The 24,707-nt window shown below is 33.6% G+C and overlaps 1 protein-coding gene and 1 non-coding gene across 2 annotated transcripts in view; both read left to right on the top strand.

Annotated features, from left to right (window-relative positions):
* Positions 1 to 24,707, top strand: part of CNBD1 (cyclic nucleotide binding domain containing 1) — a 230,433-nt gene that overhangs the window by 170,459 nt on the left and 35,267 nt on the right. The window contains exons 8-9 of the mRNA XM_032469909.1: positions 2,712 to 2,849; positions 4,041 to 4,173. Of these exons, the coding sequence (XP_032325800.1) occupies positions 2,712 to 2,849; positions 4,041 to 4,173 (271 nt within the window). The remainder of the gene's footprint in view (positions 1 to 2,711; positions 2,850 to 4,040; positions 4,174 to 24,707) is intronic.
* TRNAA-UGC lies at positions 149 to 220 on the top strand. The gene has a single exon. It is a non-coding gene; the product is annotated as a tRNA-Ala (tRNA).

Here is a 24,707-nt window from a genome sequence, read left to right as displayed (position 1 = left end):
CAGCACTCTATCTACTTTTACTTTAATTTGAGCACCCAGTGCCCACACTTTGTGGCCTTTCTCTTGCCTTTTGAAACAGCCTACACTCTATGCACTATGTATCTGTAAATAAATCTACCTTTACTCAAAAAAAAAAAAAATTGGTGGAGAGGGTATAGCTCAGTGGTAGAGCACATGCTTTGCATGCGAGAGGTCCTGGGTTCAATCCCCTGTACCTCCATTAAAAGTAAATTAAAAAATAAGCCTAATTACCTGCCCTGCAAAATATTTTGAATTTATCTTGTCTTAAAGGCATTCTATATTAGCCATGAAAAATTACTATATATCAATAAATGTTATTTATATTTACTAATCTTCTTTATCAACTTCTATGCATATCTTCCCTTTGGATTCAATATTATTCTAGCTTAAATTCATCTTTTAGTAATTTGTTTCACATGATGCCTAAAATTATCATGTGTTCCATCCTCACTCTATATTGTTATTTTAAGTAAATATACAATTCTAGTTTGAAAGTTATTTTCCTGAGCATTTTGAAGACAACCATAGTTACAGAACAGAATGGAAATGTTATAAACATTAATAATTTTTAAATTAATTCAACTAAAATAAGTGGGTGTATAAAGAGTATTGGAAATTGAATAGTTTCTTAAAAATATTAAGGAATCTCATGAGATCAATTAATGAAAGAAAGCCTTAAGAATATTAAAGTCATGGAGGATTTGTGCTTTCATAATTTATTAGGTAACTCAGATTAAGTCTTATACTTAAAAAACAATTAGAAAATCTGGAAAAAATACATAGGAAACATCTGCTTGGAATCACCAATAGCTAATAAGATGATGAAGAAGGATTTGGAGGAGAAAGTTTAAGGAAGTACACCAAATTTTGAGAAGTGATATAAAATATAAATATGTATCTAGACGTGTGTGCTCCTTCAGTTTTAAGACTCATCTCTTCTCTCAATTCTGAAAATTTGCAGCCATTGTCACTTATGTGTCACCTCACTCCCATTCTCTTTGGTTTCTTCTAAAAATCCTATTACATATATGATGAATGATCTCCATTCATCTTCAATATCTTTTAAAATCTCCCACTTATTTCCATTCCTTCTATATTTTATGTATTTCACTCTGAATGATTTTCTCATATTTTGTCCATGTCATGAATTCTTTCTTTAGTTTTAATCTGCTAATTAGTGTGTTCATTGTGTTTTTCTATCAATAACTTTATTTTTTACTTACAGAAGTTTAATTAATTTTTTCTTCTACAGACTGTCTCTTTTTGCTTCCATAATGTTATGCTCTGGTTTTATGGTCTAAATATATTAAATTTGTACTTCTTTTAGGGTGTTCAGCTTTTTTTCTAGTTGACTTTCCTTCATAGGGGTTTGCTCACTTGTGTGGTTTGCAACTTCTTATTGTGATTGTTATCAGCAGGGATTGTCTTCTGTGGAAGTTCCTTTTCTCCTAAATTCATACATAAAGTTTTAAATTTGAACTTTCCTGGATCCTAGTTTTTTGTTTTGTTTTGTTTTGTTTTGTTTTCAGTTGTGTACCAGGCTTTCCATTAGCTTTAGGTCCTGCACTATGTGTGAATGTACACTCTGCACCCACACAAGTTGTAGACCTAGAATCCTGACTTTATGACAAGTCTACCCAGTTCCACAGTTAGATTAGTGGGTGGAGCTTTTGTTGTCTCCATTTCACGTGTGGGGCGACCCTCCAAGGTCCTAGGCTTTTGGCAAAAGGGCTCAATTCCAGTTCTTCAACTTGTATGGACCTGAGTCGCATCTTCTTTTCCCATATGCATGAGAAGACCCTGAACTCAACCTCCTCAGGCCTTCATCCTCATTTGATATCCCTGTGGACCACTTTGACTTCAGCAATAACTGTTTAAATTCACTATTTATTTCTGAACTTCCAGATTCAATCTCAGCTATATAGTTAACCAAAAAGAAAACTATTCAGTCTTTCTATGGATTTGAAGTAGAAGATGGAGGTCCTCCCATATTATCATTAGATGGCCGTAGTAACCTGATGTTTTCTCTAAGCTTCTCAATCCTATATATATTTCTAAACTTTTGTTGTTGTTGTTGTTACATTTCCTCTAATTTTTTCCAGGCAAACATGAATATAGATCTTCTATGTCAGTATACACATTCTCACTACATCCTAATAAACTTACAATATGTAGTCTAGTGGTACTATTTTTGCCATGCTTAATATTTACTTGTAATATAATAAACTAGGAGACCCTATGTGAATACATACATATGCCAGTGATTTTTACATTAACACTATACTGACTTTCATTATTACTAATATCATATGAGTATCATAAAATACAAAGAAGACAGACCATGGATATAAGTGCACCATTATCCTCATTCCTTCAACAAATCTTTATTGAATGGCTACTCTGTACCAAGCATTATTTCATGTCTTAGAATGAATCAGTCAATAAAACAGAAGATCTACTCTTATAACTTATTTTCTTCATGCTAGTGAAAGAAATTTTTTTTCTTGCTTTGGAAAAGTGACATTTGGGAGAAGTATGACATCCATGCAAGACTGCTCAGGGATCAAAGACCTGGAGTAGGACCTACAATTCTGCCTTTTGCAGACTCTCCTAGATTGACTATCACTGGTATTTTTATGTTAATGATATGAATGACAATGACATGTAAGCTGCCTTTGGTGCTTTTACAGCTTGGACAATGGAGTACCTTTGGAACCCTGGAAGTTACAGCTAAGATTGAATCAGAAACAAAGGCTTACTCAGTGGTGACAGAAGAAGATTGTGAAATTCTTAAAATCCCTGCAAAGAATTGTGCAAAGTTAAAATCGGTATGACCATATTTAATTTATATACTAACACAGTATGGATGTAAATTAACACAGTTTTGCCTCTGTAGAAAGATGTCCATATCACTTTTATGCTTTAATTTGGCTTGAACTGGAGACCATTAATATATGGTTTATTTGATGAACATCACTTAAGCCTCTCATGAGTAGTTGAAGTGGAGAGAAAAGTCTCTGTGAATATAATTTATTAAATGTTTGAGTGCTTTGGTTTTTCATGAATTAAAGATTCACTCAATCATTTATTTGTTCATTCAACAAATACATGTTTTGGTTGTCAGCAGTATATTCATGTGTTAGGGATACTGAACAATCAGAGAGGCAGATCTCTAGCCTCTACAGTCTACCTTTGGGAAAAAATACTTGGTAGTTATTGGCATACTGTTAAATTGTTATAATACACATCAAAACCCTGAATAGGTGAGCACAGCTTAATTCCCATCCCCTAATTCTGCTGCATTAGGATAACTTATTTTCTTCAAGCCTAACAATTTATTCTCTTTCAATCAAATCCCAAAATTCCCCTCTCTCCTGTTTCTCCTCCTCCGGATGGCAGAGGAAGTTTTGGGCGGCCCCATAGTCATGCTGTATGCAAGCTCCTCGTCACAGGGTTTAACCCTGGTTCAGGTACCACAGGGCACTAGCGTCAGTCACAGGGAGGTGCTCACGTTGGAGGGAAATGAGACATTGGTCTTCCTTATTGAGATCTCTGATAGTTCGAGTTTTGTTCAATACAGTGGTCTCAGGGTCAGTGATACAGAAGACTTTTCCAGCATTCAGCTTCCTTCCAAATTCCTGGTTTCAGAGTGGCTGGCTAAAAAATGATGTTTTTTATGTTTGTTTTTACTTTCAAAATATCCATATCACTTATTTGATATTATTAAACACAACTTTGAATGTAGGCTTGAATATGATAGGGTGTTTACAAAATGCTAAAACATTTATAGAAGTCTAAAAATATTTTGAAAGGGGAGAAAATATTTTGGTAGCAGATCTGAAGATTAAACTTTCAGTATGATTATATGGTCATGCGCCTATAAAATTCAAGTGCATTTTATAGTAACCTACATTCATATAACCTTTATTTTACTTTTACTGCCATTTATCTGTTAACTTTCTCTCTCCTCTTTTTAAAAATTATCTTACATAAAAATTTTGACAATGAGTTTTTTTCAGGAAAAGACAAAACTGGAAAATAAACGTAAGGTGAAATTAATTCTTAAGTGTCCATATTATAAGGAGTGGCCAACTTTATCCATCTATGAGCTAGTTGCACTCATTAAATGGAAAACATTTCCTCCAGGTCATGGTGAGTTTAATGCAATTTTGGATAATTTTCTTTACATTACATTGTTGGAATTTATAATTTTTCATAGTTTTAATATTTTATGTACTATTTCTTTATGAGTGCTTCTCTAAAACATTTAACCTTACCTTTGAGTTGGACATTTAGATTATTCCCATATATCTACTGTAGGAACCTGGTAGAGATCCAGGAGGTAAAACTCATAAAAGTATGGGGATTCCCTGATGTCTGGGTCCCTTTGGAATTTTTAATCCTCAGATTTGTCCACAGTGAACCTTCAGCAATTTGTCAGTTACAGTTTTTTTTTTCCTACTTCAATCCTGGTTTCTATGGAAGTTTCTGCTTTAGTAAGTTGTGATTCTGTGTATTTACCTGTCAGTTCCTCCAATTTTGCGGGCAGCAATTTGACCTGTAACCTCATTTCTAGTATGAAAAAATTCTTGGTTTTTCAGCTTTCTACTTGTTATAATGTAGTGGTGACCTCCAAGCTCCTTACATATTGGAGCAGAAAAACGAATTTTTTACTATATTTGTTATTTTTCTAATACGTGCTCTCGGGCTAACCATATACAGCTAAATTTATGAGAATCTACTTCAAATTTTTATTAACTTATTTCCAGTTAGATATAGACATGCTGCAATGCATACCTCTATTTCCTTTTGCCCTTTGTGTGTTATTAATTGTTATACATATTGAATTTATATGTTACAAACCCAACAATAAGTTATCATTATTATTTTAATAGTTTTATGTCTTTTAAAAAACATGAGAAAAAGAGTGAATAAGTGTATATTTATAGTATTTGCTACATTAAGCACCTTATTTACCATTTCAAGTTATCTTCATTTATTCCTATAAATTCGAGTGACCATCTGATATCCTTTCCTTAGTCCAGTATAAGTTTGCTCCCATCTGCCTCCTTGTGCTGTTATCGGCAAGTATATTACATTTTTATATCATAGACTCAAATCAGAATTATGAGCTTATTATTTCACACAATCATTCTCTAAGACAAGTAAGAGAAGGATAAGAAATATACATTTATGTCACCTTCTATAATTACATATTTACCTTTAGGGTTACTTTCTGATTTTTTAAGCAGATCTGAATTATTGTTTGGTGTTATTTCCTTTCAGCCTGAAAACTTCCTGTAGTATTTCTTTTAATGAGTAAGTGCTAGCGATGATAATCTCAGGTTTTGTTTAACTGGGAGTGCTTTTATTTGTTTTTGAAAAAATATTTTTGGATTCTTTGTTGACAATGTTTATTTTTTTATTTTATTTTTTGGGCACACTTTGAATATATTATCCCATTGTCTTCTGGCTTCAAATAGTTTCCGATGAGAAGTTAGCTGTTAACCTTATGGCTCACGTATAAGTGATGAGCCACTTTTCTTCTGCTGCCTTCAAGTTATTTTCTTTTTCTTTGTCTTTTAGCATTTGTACTGTGATGTGTCTGTGTGCTTCTTCCATCTTACCCAGCACCAGAATTCTCTGTCACCACTTTAACTTTTATTTTTCCCTCTCCTCTGCTCCCACTCTCTTTTCCCTCAGTTATGCTATACCCTAGACCTTCAGCTGTACTAACTGGTAATAAAGTGAACTTTATTTTATCATTCACCTCCTTCCCAATATTTTTTCTCTTATTGTCATTTGGTTAAAATTCAAAATCCTTAATATTGTTTAAAAGCCTGGTTGCATCTGGGCCATGCCTATGTCTCCAAGTTCTACATCTGACTCATTCTTCTCCCTTCTGCTCATGTTTCAGACATTCCGGACTTCCGTTAGTTCTAGTGGTACCCTTCCACATCTAGGAGTTTGCATGTGCTGTTCCCACTTCCTGGAGAAGTCCCTTAACTTTCACCTCACTAAATTTATTTATTGTTTAGATAATTTTTCCAAGATCAATTTAGGTTCTAATTCTGTCTCTTTGCTTCCAGAAATCTGTGTATACCCCATACCTGAGGGTTCAGCAGACTTTTTCTGTAAAAGACGATGTAGTAAATATAGGTTTTGCAGGTCATGTACAGTGTCTGTTGCTTCTGCTTCTGCTTCTGCTTCTTCTTCTTTACCATCTCCCTCTTCTTCTCCTTTATTTTTATTCCTCCTCCTCCTTTTCTTTCCTTGTTTCTCCTCCTCCTTCCCTTAAAAATGTAAAATATATTCCTAGCTGGAGATCTGTAAAAAAATAGGCCTCAGGCCAGAGTTAGCCCATGGGCCAGCATTTACTAACCCCCTGTCTTATCTCAACACTCATCACGCTATGTTACAGTTAATAACTTAAGAATCAGTTTTCCCAGTAGACTTAAAATTCCTCTGGAACATGTTCACCTTATTTTTCAGTACCCAAAAGAGTGCTTAAAATTTGTAAGTCCTTGAAATATATGTTGAATAAAAAAAAAAAATGAATGAATGTTTTGGTGTTGGTGTGTCTTTAGACCAAAGTTATGGTATATTTCTCCCAGAAGTAAGTAATGTAACTGTGCTGCTCAGTACAGATGGGTTGTGTTAATACGTAGCATATATTTTCTTTATTTGACAGAAATGGTATTCACTGATTTCATCTTAATATACTTAAGCACACTTTTGTTGTTAAATTTTGATTGAAACATAATTAGTTGCTTTACTATCTTTGAGTAGAAACTTGAGGAAATTGTATCATTGTGGTCAGTCAACCATTAAGAATGCTGTGAGGCACAGTGTTTTTAACTCATAATCCAGGGAAAATGAAGGCTGGTTGGTACTTGATATACTGTTAAAGACGAAGATTAGGATGATATTAAAAATAACACTAGTTAAAAGGCAGTTTGAAAGTCTGTTCTCTTCAAAAATCACCAGGAGGAAAAAATTTTGAATCTATCAACTAATCATTTTTATTTTTAGCCATTTTGTTCAACTTAAACTATACATGTAATTGTACAGCTCTTGAGAGAAATTTATCCTGGATTATCCAGGTGGGCCCTATGTGCCAGCAGATGCATCCTTATAAGAAGGATGCAGAGGGAGATTTGATAGAGACAACAACAGAGGAGAAGGTGATGTGAATAGATTGGAGTGATGCTTTCAGAAGGCGGGGATGCCAAGCCATGCCAGCAACGACCAGAAGCTGAGAAAGGGAAGGAATGGGTTCTCCCCAGAGGGGACCTCCAGAGGGAGCACAGCCCTGTTGACACCTTGATTTCAGACATCTGGCCTCCAGAACTGCCAGTGAATATGTTGCTATAGTTTTAAGTCACCTAGTTTATGACAGTTTGTTACAGCAGCCACAGGAAACGAATACAGCGATACACTATAAAATCATTGATTTTGTTCTCAAGTGATTTTGCAATTTGTTAAAGGTATATTAATATCCAAAGAATGCATCCAAACAAGCTTTGTAGGAAGGATGCAGTTTAATTTTTTTCCTCAAAATTAATTTAATTATAGTAAGATAAAGATGAACAACATCTTAAACAATTAGGTAAAGTAAAAGACAATTACTGCTGATGGAAATAATTATCTGGCTGCTAGATAGTAATCAAAATAAATTAAGCATTTATTTAATTAATTCAAATCCTTGGAAATAGATAGGATACCATTAAATATGTTTTAATAGTAGAACATTCATTAATTCAGATTCCCCAAAGGACTCCTCATGAGCAAGCCAGGCAATGCTGAAGCCCTCTGTGGAGCACTTTTTTTCCTACCTCTTTCTACTTCCTCCATATGACCATCGCTTCTTTCATTTTGTCATTGCAAAAATTATACTCTTTCTTATGAATGCAATTAACTTTTGGCATTCTATCTTCTGACATTTAGAGGTAAATTTGCATTTTCTTCCATGTAAAAAATAAAACAACCCAACTGCATTTTCTCACATTTTAAGCAAACCAAACAGATGAATATAATTTTTATTTTCTCTTAGCAACAAATATGTGGGCAGTTAAATCTATAGACATGCTGAGTTATAAATGCCATTCACTTTCATCAAAATTATCTCTAAAAATTTCAGAGCAGAACTTCTTTAAACACTAACTCTTGTACTGCAATACAAATACTCTCTATAACCAGACTGTTAACAAGGATTATTGTTTCTTGATAGTACTGATTGCTTTCTTCTAAGTTTCTGTATGTCAAAGATATTATATAATAACTATTTTTTATAAATAAGTAAATATAATTATAATTGGTTTTCTAAAAACCCAAAGCAACCTATTGAATGAAAAGCAAACTCTATTGAAAGTTGTGATGCCACATCCAATTTTGCAACTTTAGAAGTTCATTAACATAAGTCCTTACCAGTTTTCATCATATTTGAAGATACATGCTTTTTGGAATGTCTTCTGCTTGGAAATTTCTTTCACATTTGGAGAGATAAGATGAACAAAGACAGAAACCAGAATAATGGAAGTAGTTCAATATATACTGTGTTACAGATTTTAAGTAGGGAAGAGAAGTGAAAATAGAAAAGAGATTATTTTATTTACTTCCAAATTCTATGGCCCAGCTCACTACTGTATGAAAGCTAACCAGAATTCTACTGCAAGTCTGTCCAGCAGAAGAACATGCATTAGACCAAAGGGTTCCTGTTGGGTATGGTGAGATCCTGAATATGTTTAAAAAGATGAAATAAAGAAGTAGAAATTGGAAGCAGTGTCTGTGTAGTTTGATAAGACTGTACTGGCCAGTGATGACTGAATTCTTTTCCACTGTATTCCTGATGGCTATATAAAGAGCAATAAGATTTAAGAACCACAAAACTGAGCATATAATTCATAAAGGATTATAATGTAACTATATATGATTTTGAAGAAGTGTAAAAATTTTAGAACAATGCTTTCCAATAGAAATACAACAGAAGGCACATAAAAATTTAAATTTTCTTATAGCTACATTTAAAAAAGTAAAAAGAAACAAATGAAATTTATATACAGTGGTCCCTTCTTATCCATGGGGGATACATTCCAAGGTCTACAGACCAAACCTTATCTATACTGTGCTTTTTCTTATACATACATACCTATTATAAAGTTTAACATCAATTACTTACAGTAAGAAATTAATAATAACCAATAATAACATAATTACAATAATATACTGTAATAAAAGTTACATGAGTGTGACCTTTCTCCCTCAAAATATCTTACTGTACAAATTTAACTTGTTTTCTATCTTTACTAAGCACTTATCAAGCACTGTGGCTGTAACTTTTGCAGTTTGAGATGTGACAGCAAAACTAGCACAAATTTCTTTTTCCTTCTCCACGGTTTCATAGGTGAAGATTCATTCTTACCATAGATCTTAGCAACCTCAGCATATTATTTTGTTTTATTCCTTATTAATTCAAGAAATTTCACCCATTCACTTAAAGGAAGCACTTACAGCTTCTCTTTGGCGTATCTGAATTGTTAACATCACCACTCTTGCACTTTGGGGCCATTATTAAGTAAAACAAGGGTTACTTGAACACAAGCACTCTGATGGCACAACAGTGGATCTGATAACCAAGGTGGCTACTAAGTGACTAATGGGCAGGTTATGTGAAACAAAGGAGTGATTCATATCCTGGGCTGGACAGAGCAGGGCAGTGTGAGATTTCATCACTACTGTTCTGGGTGTTCACAACACTCAGAACAAAATGCAATTTAAAACTTATGAATTGATTATTTCTGTAATTTTCCATTTAATATTTTTAGACCATAGTTGACCACAAGTCACTGAAACCATGGAGAGCAAAACCATGAATACTGCATTTTAAACTCAATATATCTAATTTCAGTAGGCAACCAACATAAAATTATTAGATATGTTGCATCATTTTATTTGCAATAAATGTTCATCTTAAATCTTCAACATCCATCATGCATTTTATACTTCCAGCATATCTCTGTTTGACGTAGCTGCATTCCAGTTCTCAGCAGGTGCACATGACTAGTGGCTCCCTATTGGACAGCACAGATTTAGAACATGCAACACTTTTCCTGATATTGCAAAACATAAAAAAAGAGGCAAAAATATTGATGTCACAGCTTTACAGAACTGCATTTTTAAAACTACTGACAGTAAAGATGAACTATATGACTTCTTTTTTGAAGATCTTATAAATCATTATAATGACTATCTCCTAAAAAGTGACTATAGCTAAGAACATAAACCATGTTTAAGTTTGTTTTCCTTACTCTGACATTTGGAAGTCCTAAATTCTTTCTCTGGAATCACACCTTACAGATGAATGAGAGAGAGAGAGAGAGAGAGAGAGAAAGAGAGAGAGAGAGTGTGTGTGTGTGTGTGTGCACGCATGTGTGTGGAGGAGCTAAGAATATCTCAGGAAAATGAAAACAGATTTACATGTAATACTTGTATTTCATTTTAAAATGGACTATATTATACTAATAAACAGATCTATTGAGATTCCACAAAACTTTATCTCTGTAGATGTTAATGGACCTGATAAAATGATATTTATAATAATTCTAAAATTATTAATGCAAAATTTGTACAAGTGAAATTGTATTCTTTATGCATCAGGGAACTTATTACTGAAAGGCATCCTATAACAATTTATTTGAGAAAAGAATATTCAAATAACTTTATAAGTCTGAATTTTACTATTGAGATTATAACTGCATTGCTATACTTTTTGTGATAAAACTAATATGATATTCCACAAAGCTAGTATATAGACATATATATTTGCAATTAAGACCTAGCTTTCCCTTCCACACCACCAAGAAAGCAGTATTAGCTACTTAGGTTCCTAGGACAATACACAAAACGTTATTAAATCATGTTACTCCATAGTATGATGGAGGACTTGAAAAATATTCATTTCTTCTGAAAATGAGGATAGCCCGCACTCCACCACCACTTCCATCCTGACCCATTGAACAACATAAACGATTATTCCATTAGTTTCAAATTTAATTTGGTTACTTCACTCTGCTGAGACAGGGAATCCAACTGACTAAGGAAAAATGAACATTTATTGGACTCGATGTCAGCAACTTTGTAGTTACTTTTACACATATTGTCTCATTTACTTCTCAAAACCCTTTATCAGTCAGGTATATTCATTTTATATTAATAAAGGGATACTATACTAAGGGACACTAATATTAAGGAAAACTAAAGTTCAAAAATTTATTTTTCCAAGGCCAGACTTTTAGTAAACATCATATTTGAAATCCAGAATGGACAAATGAGAAAATTAATCCTTTTTCTATTGTATTATGTTATTTCTCCAAAAGGTGTTCTGGTATTTGAAGAAGTCAAAGCAACTGTCTATGCGTTAAGCAGACGTAGGCATGTCAAGACTCCAGGCAATGCAAAATCTGGAGTTTAATTTTTTTTTGTCATAAAGTCTCTATCAATCCACTTATTTGTCATTGTGCACTTTGGGGATTAACCTTCCTTCATCAATTTCCATATTTACAACTCTGCATCTGCTCCCGGCCAGACTTTCCTAGTCCCCGTGCTCTTCATAGATCACACACAATTTATAGAATGTACCCTGTTTTCTCTTTCAGAAGGAAACACCAAACTGTTTGATGTTCTAAGAAATTTTATTGCTATAATAAACAGTGGGAAATAGACATATGGTTAAAAAGGTCCTCATAGCATTCTATCCCCTTCGTTTTTTCACTTAGATGTTACTGAGTAGTGTAAAGACAACTATTAAGTCTTTGAGTGCACATGATCCTGAATTAGACTCAAATATTTTACCCAGAAAACCATGAACTGAGTTTAGAGTGTACATTTGGTAAAGATTATTGGGTGCCTGGCTTGTTTGAGAACAGAATGAGGACACAAGACTCAGTCTAAATATAAGACAGAGTGAGGAGTAGTTATGGAAATTGCACCAGACCATATGTCACCTCTGTGTAAACTAGAAACAGGCACATCTTTCTCTTGGCAGATGCAGCCCTGTGCCAGGGCATGCAGCATGGTGATGGGGATAGTGAGCTGGATTTCAGCCACACCAACCCCCTGTAGCCAAGTGCCAGTAGCCTTCCAGCCCTCCCACCTTTTCTCCTTGTACATGTGACATCCCAGCACCATAGTCCTGGTCTTGAGTTGGCATTGCAACGAGGGCTGGAAATATGGAGAAAAAAGTGAGAAAAAAAATAGTTGAAGAAATAGGTGAGGGAGATTAAAAGTTACAAAATTCTTGTTGCAAAATAAATATCTTGTGTATGAAATGTACAGTGTAGAGGATATAGTGAATAACTATGTCATATCTTTATGTGATTACATATCGTAACTAGACATCATGGTGATCGTTTTGAAATGTATGGAAATATCGAATCACTATGTTGTGTAACAGGAACTAATAGTGTTGTAGGCCAATTATAACTCTACAACAAACAGAGAAATAAGCTAATTGAAAAAGACGCAAGATCTGTGGTTACCAGAGTTGGGGGTTGGGGGAGGGAGACCTGGATGAAGGCAATCAAAACGTACAAACTTCCAGGTGTAAGAAATAAGTACTAGGGATGTGATGTACTATCTGACACATAAATATAATTAACACTAAAAGTTGTTAAGTGTGAATCCTAAAAATCTCATTACAAGAAAATTTTTTTTTGTTTCTATTTCTTTAATATTGTATCCACATGAGATGAAGGAGGTTCAATAAACTTACTGTGATAATCACTTCATGATGTAGGCAAGTCAAATCATTATGCTGTAACCTGAAACTTACACAGTGCTGTGTGTCAATTATACATCTCGATAAAACTAGAAGAAAACAAATGGAAGTGAAACAAGTTTTCTTAGCCCCTTGGACACCTAATTTAACTAGATGAATGTTGCTACATGGAGAGCGAATGTAAATCAGTCATCCACACATCAGCATAATTTGCAGTTAAAAAACTACAGGCGTGCATCAAAAGATCAGTATAATTATACTTATGTTATAAAATATTTTAAGATATTTATGGATTAATTTTATTAATACTACTCTCAAGAATGGAAACATTTTTATAAAACATTTATTTCTGTGTGCATGAATATATACATGACAAGACATAAAGAATATTGTAATGAAAATGAATCATATCTCAATCAGTAAGTATGTCTAAAACCCAGAACTCTGTAGAGTCATCAGAAGTAGTACCTGTCTTCACTGAGTTTAGAATCCACATTAAAGAACTAAAGAAATATCTACAGTTACATATTCTTCAACTGAAAGCTAGGAACATTAACTTCTAAGAGGCTAAAAATTTACAGATGTCCTGGTATGTCAGGATCAGTGAGTGATAATTTGACTGAAACAAAATCAGAGAATCATATAAAATAACTTATTGGTAGCTTAAGCCTTTTATTTTATTTAAAATATTTAACACATATTGTGTATTTCTCATGTTTTGATGGAGGGAGAAGTCCCTTTTGAGTATGGATCCACATTAGAGATCTGTATTTTTTGTACTCCCTTTGCTAAAACATATGCTCTGTACCCCACTTACTGAATTAGACTCAAGGACAGTTTTGGATGAAGCAGAAAAGGCAGCTTTATTTCTTTTCCAGGCAAAGGAGGTCATGGTGGGCTAATGCCTCTAAGACTGCAAGCCTTCCAGGGAGAGAAGGCATGGGGTTGTGTAGTAAAAGTTCAAGAGTTCAAGGGGTGGGGCTAGTTTACATAGAGATCACATAGAGGGTAACGAATTGCTGCAATGATGTCCTTGTTTTTGCAGATGCAATGGTTCCCTTCCCTCTACTGGGTACGAAGTTCACCTCCAGCTTTAGGACTCTCTTAATATTCTTGTACCTAGAACAAAGGATGCATAAGAAGGGTCTCTGTGGAAAGAGCTCCATAGGAAAACTTGTGCAGTTTAAAGTCGGGTTGATAAATGCTTTTAGCCTTTTAAGCAGGCTGAGGCCTGGGATCTCCTGCTGCAGGCTTAGAACAACAGGATACAAGGAAACCATTAAGAGGTCAAAAACAACTGCAGATATGCTCAACTGGGGCAAGCTATGCACAAAACACCCAACTGCTGTTTCTTAGTGTCAAGTTCAAGAGGAGGGCACTGGGGGCTAAAGCAGGGCAAAGAGCAAGATCCCTGCACACAGCACCATGGGAGAGGGGGTTGGGTGGACCACCCAAGCTACCCTCCTCTCCAGCCTAATCCTGGTCAGCAAAAACATGAGAAAAACACTTTAAACCATTAGACAATTAGACAGATACAAACACCATTGCAGATATCAGATGGCCACTGATGACAGTAGGGTCCTGCTCAGTTACACACCCATAAATTCTACTATTAATTCATTTAAGGAGAAGAAGAAATAAAATCATTTGCAGAGATTAAATTTTGTTTTGCTTTACCCAGGCTCTTACCTATATCCAGTTGGGATATTTTCTTTTGCAACTGACAACTGTTAGGTCTTTCCGATAGAGCCATTGTTAGCTTTCACAGAAACACGAACTCGCTCACATGCATAATATTTGTTGGTTCAGTATTTGATTAATTACTTTTAATTACACTTTTAATTACAGTGAAAAATGCAAAGGACATGAGCAGGATTTGGAACAAACACAATCGACTATTGTCAAGAATAAAACTTATTGAAAATAGCACATTAGGCTATTAAAGTGCAATTTGCAGGTAGTCAATGAGACAAGGGCGTGTGCCATGTTTTACAGAGTCATTTAGCTTGGCACACATGTTAAATGGAGTCTGGTTAAGAAAACTTCTGCTGAAAATTTACGTGATAAGAGCCTAGCAAGAATATTCCAGGAAGACTTCATGGTTTCTAACTTTAATATGTTTCATTAGAAATCTTTGCATTTTAATTCCAGAAGTCAAACTTAATGAACCAAGAGTGAAAAAAAATATATAATAAACAAAAAATAGTTTATTGGTATATAAAACTGGGAAGTTAAAAAATGGCTGGATTTAAGATCTGAGCTAATTTTACTAGGATTATTTGTTTTAGTCCTTCATTCTGTTTTGTTTTATGTTCTTTTCTTCTCTAGCAAGTTCCCCATATTATGGCAAAAATAGCTACAGTATACATTTTTGTCACAGCCAATGATCCCTGTGAAAACGTTTCTTTTCCTTATTGTTCCAGGAAAAATCTGGTATGACTCATTGGCTGGGCTTGAGTCTCATGTACACTCTGAACAATTCACTCTGGCCAGGGGATGGAATTTGTTGTTCAGCTGGAGCTGGATCACAGCCCAGCCCCTGGAAAATGGTGAAGTCTGCCTCGAACCACTTGGACTGCCAAAGGGGATGAGTGTGTTTCTACAGAGATGCTGAGACAACAAAAATACATGCTTCAACCATATGGGACTGTGGTATTACATAACCTTCTTTAAAGTGTTTGGGCAGAATTAGTGAGAAGGCTGCCTCCTTTTGAGCTCAGCTGTGCTTTGTCTTCTTTGTGATTCTATCTCTTCATGACCCCAAATATTTCTGCTTTTGCGTCCCACTGTAACTCCAACAAGAACTGTCATTTCCTGGTACCTACAGAGAGTTATCTGCTCTTAGGTTTGGTCTTTGAATTACAAATTTTCCTCCAAATTTCTCGAGGCAGTGTTTCTAGTGATATTGCTTCATATATTTGCAGCTGCCTTCATATGACTTCACAAAATGTAATCCCCTGCAGGAATTTTCTGGAATCTCTAGAATGACTCTTGCACTGTAAGCTCCCATAGTTTCAACAAAGCAAAAATCTCTATCTCTGTCTCTCTCATCTATATCATCTCTTGGACTAAGCAGTACCTGGAAGACATTCCTTGTTTTTGAAATGCAAGTTACTCTCATACTTTGTCTCCTCAAGGCACTATATTAATACTATGAGATAATAATAAATTTTTTAACAAATTGGTACCTTGCTCCAATGCCGCAGTCCTTTTGTTTTAACTGTTTCTCACTACTCCATGTGAGTTACATATGCACAACGTTCTGTATTCTCTTAGGACAGTAACCACATGATTAGTTTTAGCTCTTTAAATATTGGCACTACTGAATTTATATCAGTGGTATTGTTGTACATTTTAGATGGTCAAAAAATGTCTTTTCAAGGTTTACCAAACTATTAGTTAATGACAGAATGAGCAGATCTTCATGTCCTATGAACTATAGTTGACATTTACATGGCTTGTAAAAAGAGAGAAAAATGAGACTCTGCTAGGGGCAGTCTGCCTATGACTATTGTGTTATTATTTCCTATTTCATTTTTTTTTTTTTGCATTTCTACATGCAGTGACAGCTACATGGATAGTTAATTACCTCTAAGCCCATATGTTGATTTTCTGACTTTAATAAAAAGAGTGTTATTTGCTTGTGTTTATTACATCTAACATTTTAGAAGACTTAGATGTTTTAAATAATAAAACTCCACAGAAGTCCTTTGTTGAAACAATGCAAATCTTAGATCAGTAGGGGGCAGCCATGTCAAAGGCCTGTATTTCTCTCCTGGTCTCTTTAGGCTTGCAAATTTTACAGGAGATTTTAGGAGACAGTTACAGCTATGAAATTAATATTTGCTTAAGAAAATTGTGGGCACTCAAATGAATTTAGGCTTAAATGTGATACTAGTTCTGCTTAAACTTCTCAAATGACATTTTATGTTTTTTGAATTATTTTTATTATTTAAAATTTCACCATGTTTACAAAGAAAGTGCCATTTTTATTTTGACATAAAGTCAATCTTCACTCAGAAAGGTTGGAAAGGCTTTATATTAAAATACCATGTAACTGGACTCTATTTTAGACACAACAAAGTGTTCTTGAACTGCAGAGGCTTGCTTCTTTTTTGCCCATTGTATGTTAGTATTTATCCACTTACATTTGCTTGACAAATGTTATTTCAGAAACTATTGCTGGAACTTATCTGGAGATATCACTTGCCATATAATGTAAAATATAAATCTAATTTGGGTTGTTATTCAAAAACAAATGACATGTGTTGGGAAAATGTGACAAAAATTATTCAGGCATTTTACAGAGAACAATTTTATGTGCTTAAGTAATCATTCTTGAGAAGTACTTTGGCCCTTTATATATGCATGTTATTTGTCAAATATGTAAGACAGTTTTAAAGAGTGGAAATATAACATACATTACTTGAACAAAACCTTTCAATCATGAAGCTGCTATAAATAGTTTTTCACACATGGGTGCCACAAGAGCATCACTTAACAAACTACCTCAGCCACTCATTCAGTGTCATGCATAACCTGGATATCTTTGAGAAGAAAATGATATTTTGGTTTATCACAGGGAGCTCTGATACCTCCTATTTTGTCCTGCTGTTCTCTACTAGATTAAAAAAGTTTTAAAAATTATTTATTGTTAAATAAATGGAAAGGTATGAAAAAAGATTAGTTACATACATTTAACATTTTAGCAGTTTAGTCACTTTTCTTATACAATGACATTTGAGAAAATACGTCAGCAATAGAAATAATTTGAGTAATATACGTGAGGAGAAAAACGAAGTGTTAACTTCCATTTTGTGTCTTGTATTTTCTAGTATAAACCCTTGTTTTTGCTTTGTCTGTTTTTCTTTGGAGACTGACCATAGCAACCTCTTCTAGAATATTGGAGAGATCCTTGCTGAGTACCAGAAACACACTGTAATAATAGCATGAATATTTTAATATGCCTAAAATTAGTTAATTTGATTAAATTTTCAAGGAGCTGGTGATGAATGCTTTCTTTGAAATTCAGTATTAAGTGGCAACTAAGACTGACAAAGATAATATAAAAAAATTTAGGGATATCAAACATGAATATAAATGTAAAAACTGAAAATTATATTGGAAAACATAATCTAGCAGTTCTTTAAAGAATAATACGCCAAAACAAAGTTGGTTCATTCTGAGAATTCAGTGCAAACTAACTCAACATTTTTTTAAAATGATATTAGCATATTTCACTAAAATATAAAGGGAGAAAAACCATAATCTCATCTTCATGGCAGCTAAAAACCACTTGAGAAAATTTTGACACACATTACTAATAAAATAAGACTAGATGAATACTTCCATAACATTATAAAAAGTTTTGACTCAAAAAAGAAGTTTGCTACATTCTTGACAGTAAATATTAAAAGCATTCTCATTAAACTGATGAGCTTACTAACGTCTTAAGTAAAGTAAATAAGTATGAATTTGAAAAATAAGTTGAAATCATTAATTACTCATTATATTATTATATGTATAGTTGAATATTTGTGGAGAGTCAATAAGAAAATCATTAGAAAACATGGAGTTAAGTGAGGTGGTTAGTTGCAAGATTAATATTTAAAATATATTTTATGTTACTTACAAAATTTAAATGAAGAAGAGGTTACATACATAATAGCAACCAAAAATATCAACTATATAGAAATAGACTTAAGAAATAGGAAGGTATTTTTATAAAACAATAAAATGCAACTAAGATACATAAAATAAAACAATAATTGAGTCATAACTTATTCTTGGATAGGAAAACATATCACTGCAAAAATGTCTTTTTCACTAAATTTATTATCATAATGTGAGCTTAATAAAAAAAGGCAGTAAGATTTTTTTTTGTAAGTTGATTATGAGGATACTAATGGCTACAAAAAATAAATAAGCAAAAATCTTAGATACTTTTAAAATACTCAGAAGGTAATATAAATCACATATTTTATTTGGTAAGCAGATTAGTTGAAAAACTAAGAAAGTAGAAAAATATGGCAGTTTAGTACAGTGTAGAGGTATTATTTCAAAAGAGTAGGGAAAAGATAGTTTATTAAATATGTGATCGTTGGACAAGTGGTGAACAGAGACAAATAGTGGATTAAAAGCCTCTGTGTAAACTATGATATAACATTGCTATAAGAAAAGATTGATGAATTCATTTTCTAACCATTGGTGGGGGAAATCCTTTTTTTTTTTTTAACATTTTTTAATTGAGTTATAGTCATTTTACAATGTTGTGTCAAATTGGGGGAAGGCCTTTTAAACATGACAAAAGAAAAATGTATAATACTTTTTTGAAATTTTTAAATTGAAACATTAGTCTCAGAGTAATAAAAATTGAGGATTCTTCAGGGCAAAATATTCTGTATAGTATTGATATATAGACCGCTGGCTGATAAAATGTTGAGAAATAAATTATTTTAAAAATAAAATGGCTCTTACCAATCAATTCTAAAATCTCAAGAGAGCATAGAGATGGAGAGAGAGAGAAAGAAGAAAAGAGAGTGGAAAGACTGTTCTCAATAAAGGAACAAATCCCCTGTATAATTCAGCTTCACTCATCATTTTGAATATTCAATTTTATTTAATTAACATTTTCCACCTAATCACATTGACAAACATTTGAAATTTCATTAATAAAAAGGAATCTCTAGGAAGTTAGAAAACAATCATGCACTTTAAGTAGGCATATCAGTGGATAAAACATATTTCAAGACTAATTTGGAAAAATCTATTAAAAATCAATCTCTATACAATCAAACTTTTATTTCTAAAAATATACACTACCAGTAAACAAGCACTTGTTTATTCAAAGACACCATGTACAATAATTTTTATTGCACTTTTTCTGCAACTGGCAACAAATATCCATCAAGAAATGGTTGGTTAATAAATTATGGGACGTTTACAGAGTGGGAGCCTTCCACCCATATAAATAATGAGGCGTATCATATATGCAAATGTATAAAGATATCCAAGATAGTTAGCCAAAAACTTATAAAGTGCCAGAGTCTGGTTACAGGTTTATTTTAGTTGTGTGTAATTCTTTACTGTATCATATCCATACCTAAGTATACAATATATATTTCACAGCATGGCTGGAGGAGAGAGATCGTTTGAGTTTGAAGTCTGATGGTACAACTTTCTATTTGTAAAGCCTTGAGCAAATCACGTGACTTCTCTGTGCCTTATTTTTTTCCTTCGTAAAATAGGGATAATAATTACACTTATATCACAGGGCTGTTTTGAGAATTTTTGTGTGTGTGATCTGTCTAGCTAGATAGAGCTGTCTCAGTTTTATTGATCTCAAAGAACTACCTTAGGTTTTCACTGATTTTTCTCTGTTGCTTTTCTGTTTTCTCTTTCAATGATTTTTACTCCCATCTTTATTAGTTCCTTTCTTGTGTGCATTTTGGGTTTAATTCACTGTTTTAGTATCTTCATGCCAGAAGCTGAGGTTGTTGATTTGAAATATTTCTTCTTTTTTAATGTCATCATTTAATGCTATCCCCTCTAGGTACTGCTTTAGACGTAGATGCAAATTTTGGTGACTTGCTTTCTTTGTTTTCATCCCATTCACAATACTTTCTAATTTTCCTTTTGATTTCTCCATTACCTGTTGTCTATCTGGAAATGTATTATTAAGTTTCAAGGTTTTTTGTTGGGATTTTGCCACTTAATGATTTTAAATTTAATTCTGTTTTTGTTCCAAGAACACATTTGGTATGACTTGAATCCCTTTAAGTTTATTGAGACTTTTTTATGGCCAAGAATATTGTCTATATGGTAAGTGTTCCATGTGCACTTGTGAAAAATGTGTATTTTCCTATTATTGGGTGGAATATCAGTTTTAATTAAATATGAAATATTTTTGGATATTGTTTTTTCAAGTGCTCACTCCCTCCCTTTTGGATATGCAAATCACATGTGTTTTAGACCAATTAAACTTACCCCATGTCTCCGTATGTTCTGTTCTTGTGTATGTGTCTGTTTTATTTTTGTTTTTTCTGTGTTTCATTTTGGATAATTTTCTATTGTCATGTCTTCAAGGTCACTAATCATTTTGTTAGCAATGTCTAACCTATAAATTATATCTACTATATTTTTTTATATCAGACATCTTAGTTCTCACCTCTAGAAATTTGATCCTTTTTATATTGTCCATATTTCTACTTAAAATGCTCATTCTTTTCATTAGCTTATAGGATGTATATATAATAAGAGTTTTAATGTCATTGTCTTCTTATTCTGTCATGCACATCATTTCTGATATGCTTTCAATTAATTTTTTTCTTTTTATTATGAGTTATATACTCATTTTTTACACACATGCTTTGTAATTTTACATTGAATTCCAAGCATTCTAAATTTTACTTTGTTGGGTGAAGGATATCTTTTTATTTCTCTTAATTTCCTTGAGCTTTTGTTCAGGGACCCTCTTCAGTACTTGACAACAATTTGACATTTTCATATCTTGCTTTTAATCTTCTTAAGTTTTAGCTTAGGTCTAATTTCCCCCTCACTACTGAGGAAAAACCCTTCTGCATATTCTACTTGATGCCCCATCAAGGGTTTATACTTTAGTCGATAGGAAGAGAAAATATTCGCATCCCTTCATCCACATCAGAGATTGCTCCCTCTAATTATTTTCCCAGGCTTGGGTGGTTTTCTCACATTTGAGGATCCTCATTATTCTTTCCCTCAGAGACTGGAGATACTCTCTGAGGAGTGTGGAAGAAGAGGGCAGAGCAAGAAAGAGAGAGAGAGAGGCTTAGAAACCTGAAATCAATCATCTAAAATTGAGACAATCCCAGAAATATGTGTTTTGCCAGCTTGATGTCAGAGACTTAGTCAACTTTCAGGGAAACAAAGGCAGATGGTCATGCTAAGTGGCTCAACCACACCTTAGCATACCCCTGCTCTTTTGAAAGTAGCATCGTTGCCCTTCATTTCATAAAAGACTGACAACCAAACTTGTGAGTGTTCTGAGAGGGCCAAGGTTTATAGTTTAGGAAGAGAAGAACACAGGTAATGAAAGAATCTTGGAGCAAAGCATTTTTAAAAAATTAAAAGAGTAAACCAAATTCTAAGGCCATAAAGGTAAGACAAATATGTGTACAATAGTATGTATATGATTCAGGGCTAGTATATATCAAGGGAGGAGAGGCTATCAGGAAAGAGTTGACCCCCCCACCCCGCAATACATGAGGAACATGAAGGATATTGATGGATAAAAGTAGCATTTATATCCCATTTACAACATCACTAATTACCTCCAAGAGAGTAGTGTCAGGGCTGTGGGGGCAGAGGAGGATGGACAATAGCAGTAATAAATGAATGTCTGATGTGGAAGTAGAGATGGCCATTGTTGTTGGAGGAGGCAAGCAAGAGGGTGTGACCATCAGTTTACCCTGGAACTGCACCTGGGCAGTTGGAGGTTCCTCACCCTCTCACTTGTCCTTGCAACGTACACTCTGCCTACCATTCCCTCAGTGGGTGCTGTTTCAAGGATATAGCTTTGAGAGAATAAGATGCTGTTAAGACTACCTGGATGTAGGACATGAGTAAAGCCAGTTAAAGCATCTAAACTTTGAAGATTCTGGTGGATGGGTGAAGAGATTTGCCTATCTTGTGGCCACCCAAGACAAGCCTTGTAAGTAAGACCCCTTGCTTGTTTAAACTGTAGCCTGTCAATCTGGAGTGGCCTGACTCTCTTCTTTGGTCACTTCCTGCCCTCCATGTAAGGGAGCCAGTTTGAAAATCAACAAGTGTGAACCACAAAACCAGGGCTCAATAAAAAGTGATGGATCTCATGTTCCTATGAGGTGTCTTTCACATTGTTCTAAATGTCTTGCTTATTGTAGTAATGAAATCAAAAGGTAATGAATGCAGAACTCTTCTCCATTGACAATATGTGTAGAATTTTATCTCAAGTATGTAGAGATCAGCAGGGTGTACTTATAAATAAAATAATCTCTATATACTTCATATGAGGAATAATACATGAACAAACATGAAATAATTTTATATCATTGGAAAACCCCTACCGAACAAAAAGATAAGAACAAAACCATTACTAGAATTTGTAATTCAGGATTTTTGTAACTCAGAAAGGGAAAGTGTACTTTCTCTTAATAGATAAATAATATATTGAGCTATAGAGAATTTACATAAATATATCTTAATTTAATTCTTTCTACTTTAATTAACAAGTATTAATTACAAAATAACATTGCTCTGTGGGAAAGAAATTAACAGTGAAAACTGAAAATAATAGACTCTGAATCAGCCAAACAGGAAAAAGAGATTCTGTGTAGATTATACATGTTTGCATTATATACTGAAATAGGTGAAAAAGGTAATTTGTATGACTCTGTGTAATTTATTTTGATATCCTTTCAGTTTTTTAAAAATTTCCTTTCTCTTTTTGAGTACCTGCAAAATTTAAAAATGATCTGAATAAAATTAAAAAAATTATGTCCTCCAGCTTGAAATTTTCTTAGAATAATGACACATTCCAAATCAAGTCCAGATTCACATGAGGTGAACAAAAATATTGAATGCTGCTTGCATTTTGCATATGTGACACCATATAGATGTTCTTTTAACTCCAAAAGAGAAAAACAAAAGTAAAATTGATTTGGAATCCAGTAACATTTAACTCTCTTATATTTGCTTTACTTTTCATGTTTTGCCTTATAAAGTTAACTATATTTCAAACTTTTTAAAGAGCTTGATTAATAGTGTCTGTTTATGTTAGGAGTGGAAGCTAATCATTTAATTAAATTGAATAATTTAACTGGTTACTTTTGCTTCTACAGTTGCATTTTTAGATAGAAAGACAATGAGATCAACTTTTCAATCTTAGGGGAAAAAACATGTTTTCTATACCTCTAGAAATTTGACTAAAATATTTCTGAGACTATTTTTCAGTTGTCTCTGTAAACCCATCTTATGTCATCATAATTTTGGAGTTTCAGCAGATAAAAATTATTTTGTCAAAACTTAACATTACATGCCATCTCCCTTAGGTAATGACTGATTAACAAGATCTCAAACAATTGGGACATTTTTGTTCATAGGAAATTATGTGTGCTTGTGTCTGTTACTCAGGGTATATTTTGATAGGGAAAAAAATAAAAAAAAAAAACTGTTAGTAACCCAGACATTAAATATTAAAATTTCATTTATATTTTTAATTGCATAAGAAACACAGAATGTGAGACCTACACAGCATTTTTAGTATACTGTATTTGTAACTGTAAGCATAATGTTGCTCAGCCGATCTCTAGAGCTGTTGAGTATGTGATTAGTTGCTTTTCTTTGCTGTTTTCAAAACTCTGTGACTTTTAACAGTTTCATTCTGTCTTTGTGTAGGTGTTCTTAGATTTATCCTAGTTGGAGTGAATTGAGCTTCTTGAATTTGGATGCCCATTGTTTTTCTCAATTTTGAGAAATGTTTTAGCCCTTTTCTTCTTCAAATAAGTTCTCTGCCTGCTAAGCCCTTCTTCCTTCTCCTTCTGTGACTTCTGTAATGTGCATGTGGTTGTATGTGATGCTGTCCCACAAGTCCCTTAGGCTTTCTTCATTTTCTTCGTTTTTCTTCTTCTTCCTCCCTGTCCTCCTTTTTTTTTTTTTTTCCTCCTGTGTCCTCAGTAATTTTAAAAGTCCTATCTTCAAGATTGCTGATTCTTTCTTTTTTTGGTCAGTTCAAGGGCTGCATAGTCCCTCTAGAGGACTTTTCAATTGAATTCTCTTATTCTTCAATTCCAGAATTTCCAGAATGTCTGTTTGGTTCTTTTCCATAGTTTCTATCTCTGTTGATATTCTCATTTTATTCATGCATCATGTTCCTGATTTCACTGTGCTGTTTTTC

The sequence above is a fragment of the Camelus ferus genome, chromosome 29, assembly GCF_009834535.1.
Source record: "Camelus ferus isolate YT-003-E chromosome 29, BCGSAC_Cfer_1.0, whole genome shotgun sequence".
Lineage (NCBI taxonomy): Eukaryota > Metazoa > Chordata > Mammalia > Artiodactyla > Camelidae > Camelus > Camelus ferus.
This window is presented reverse-complemented; position numbering and strand designations above follow the sequence as displayed.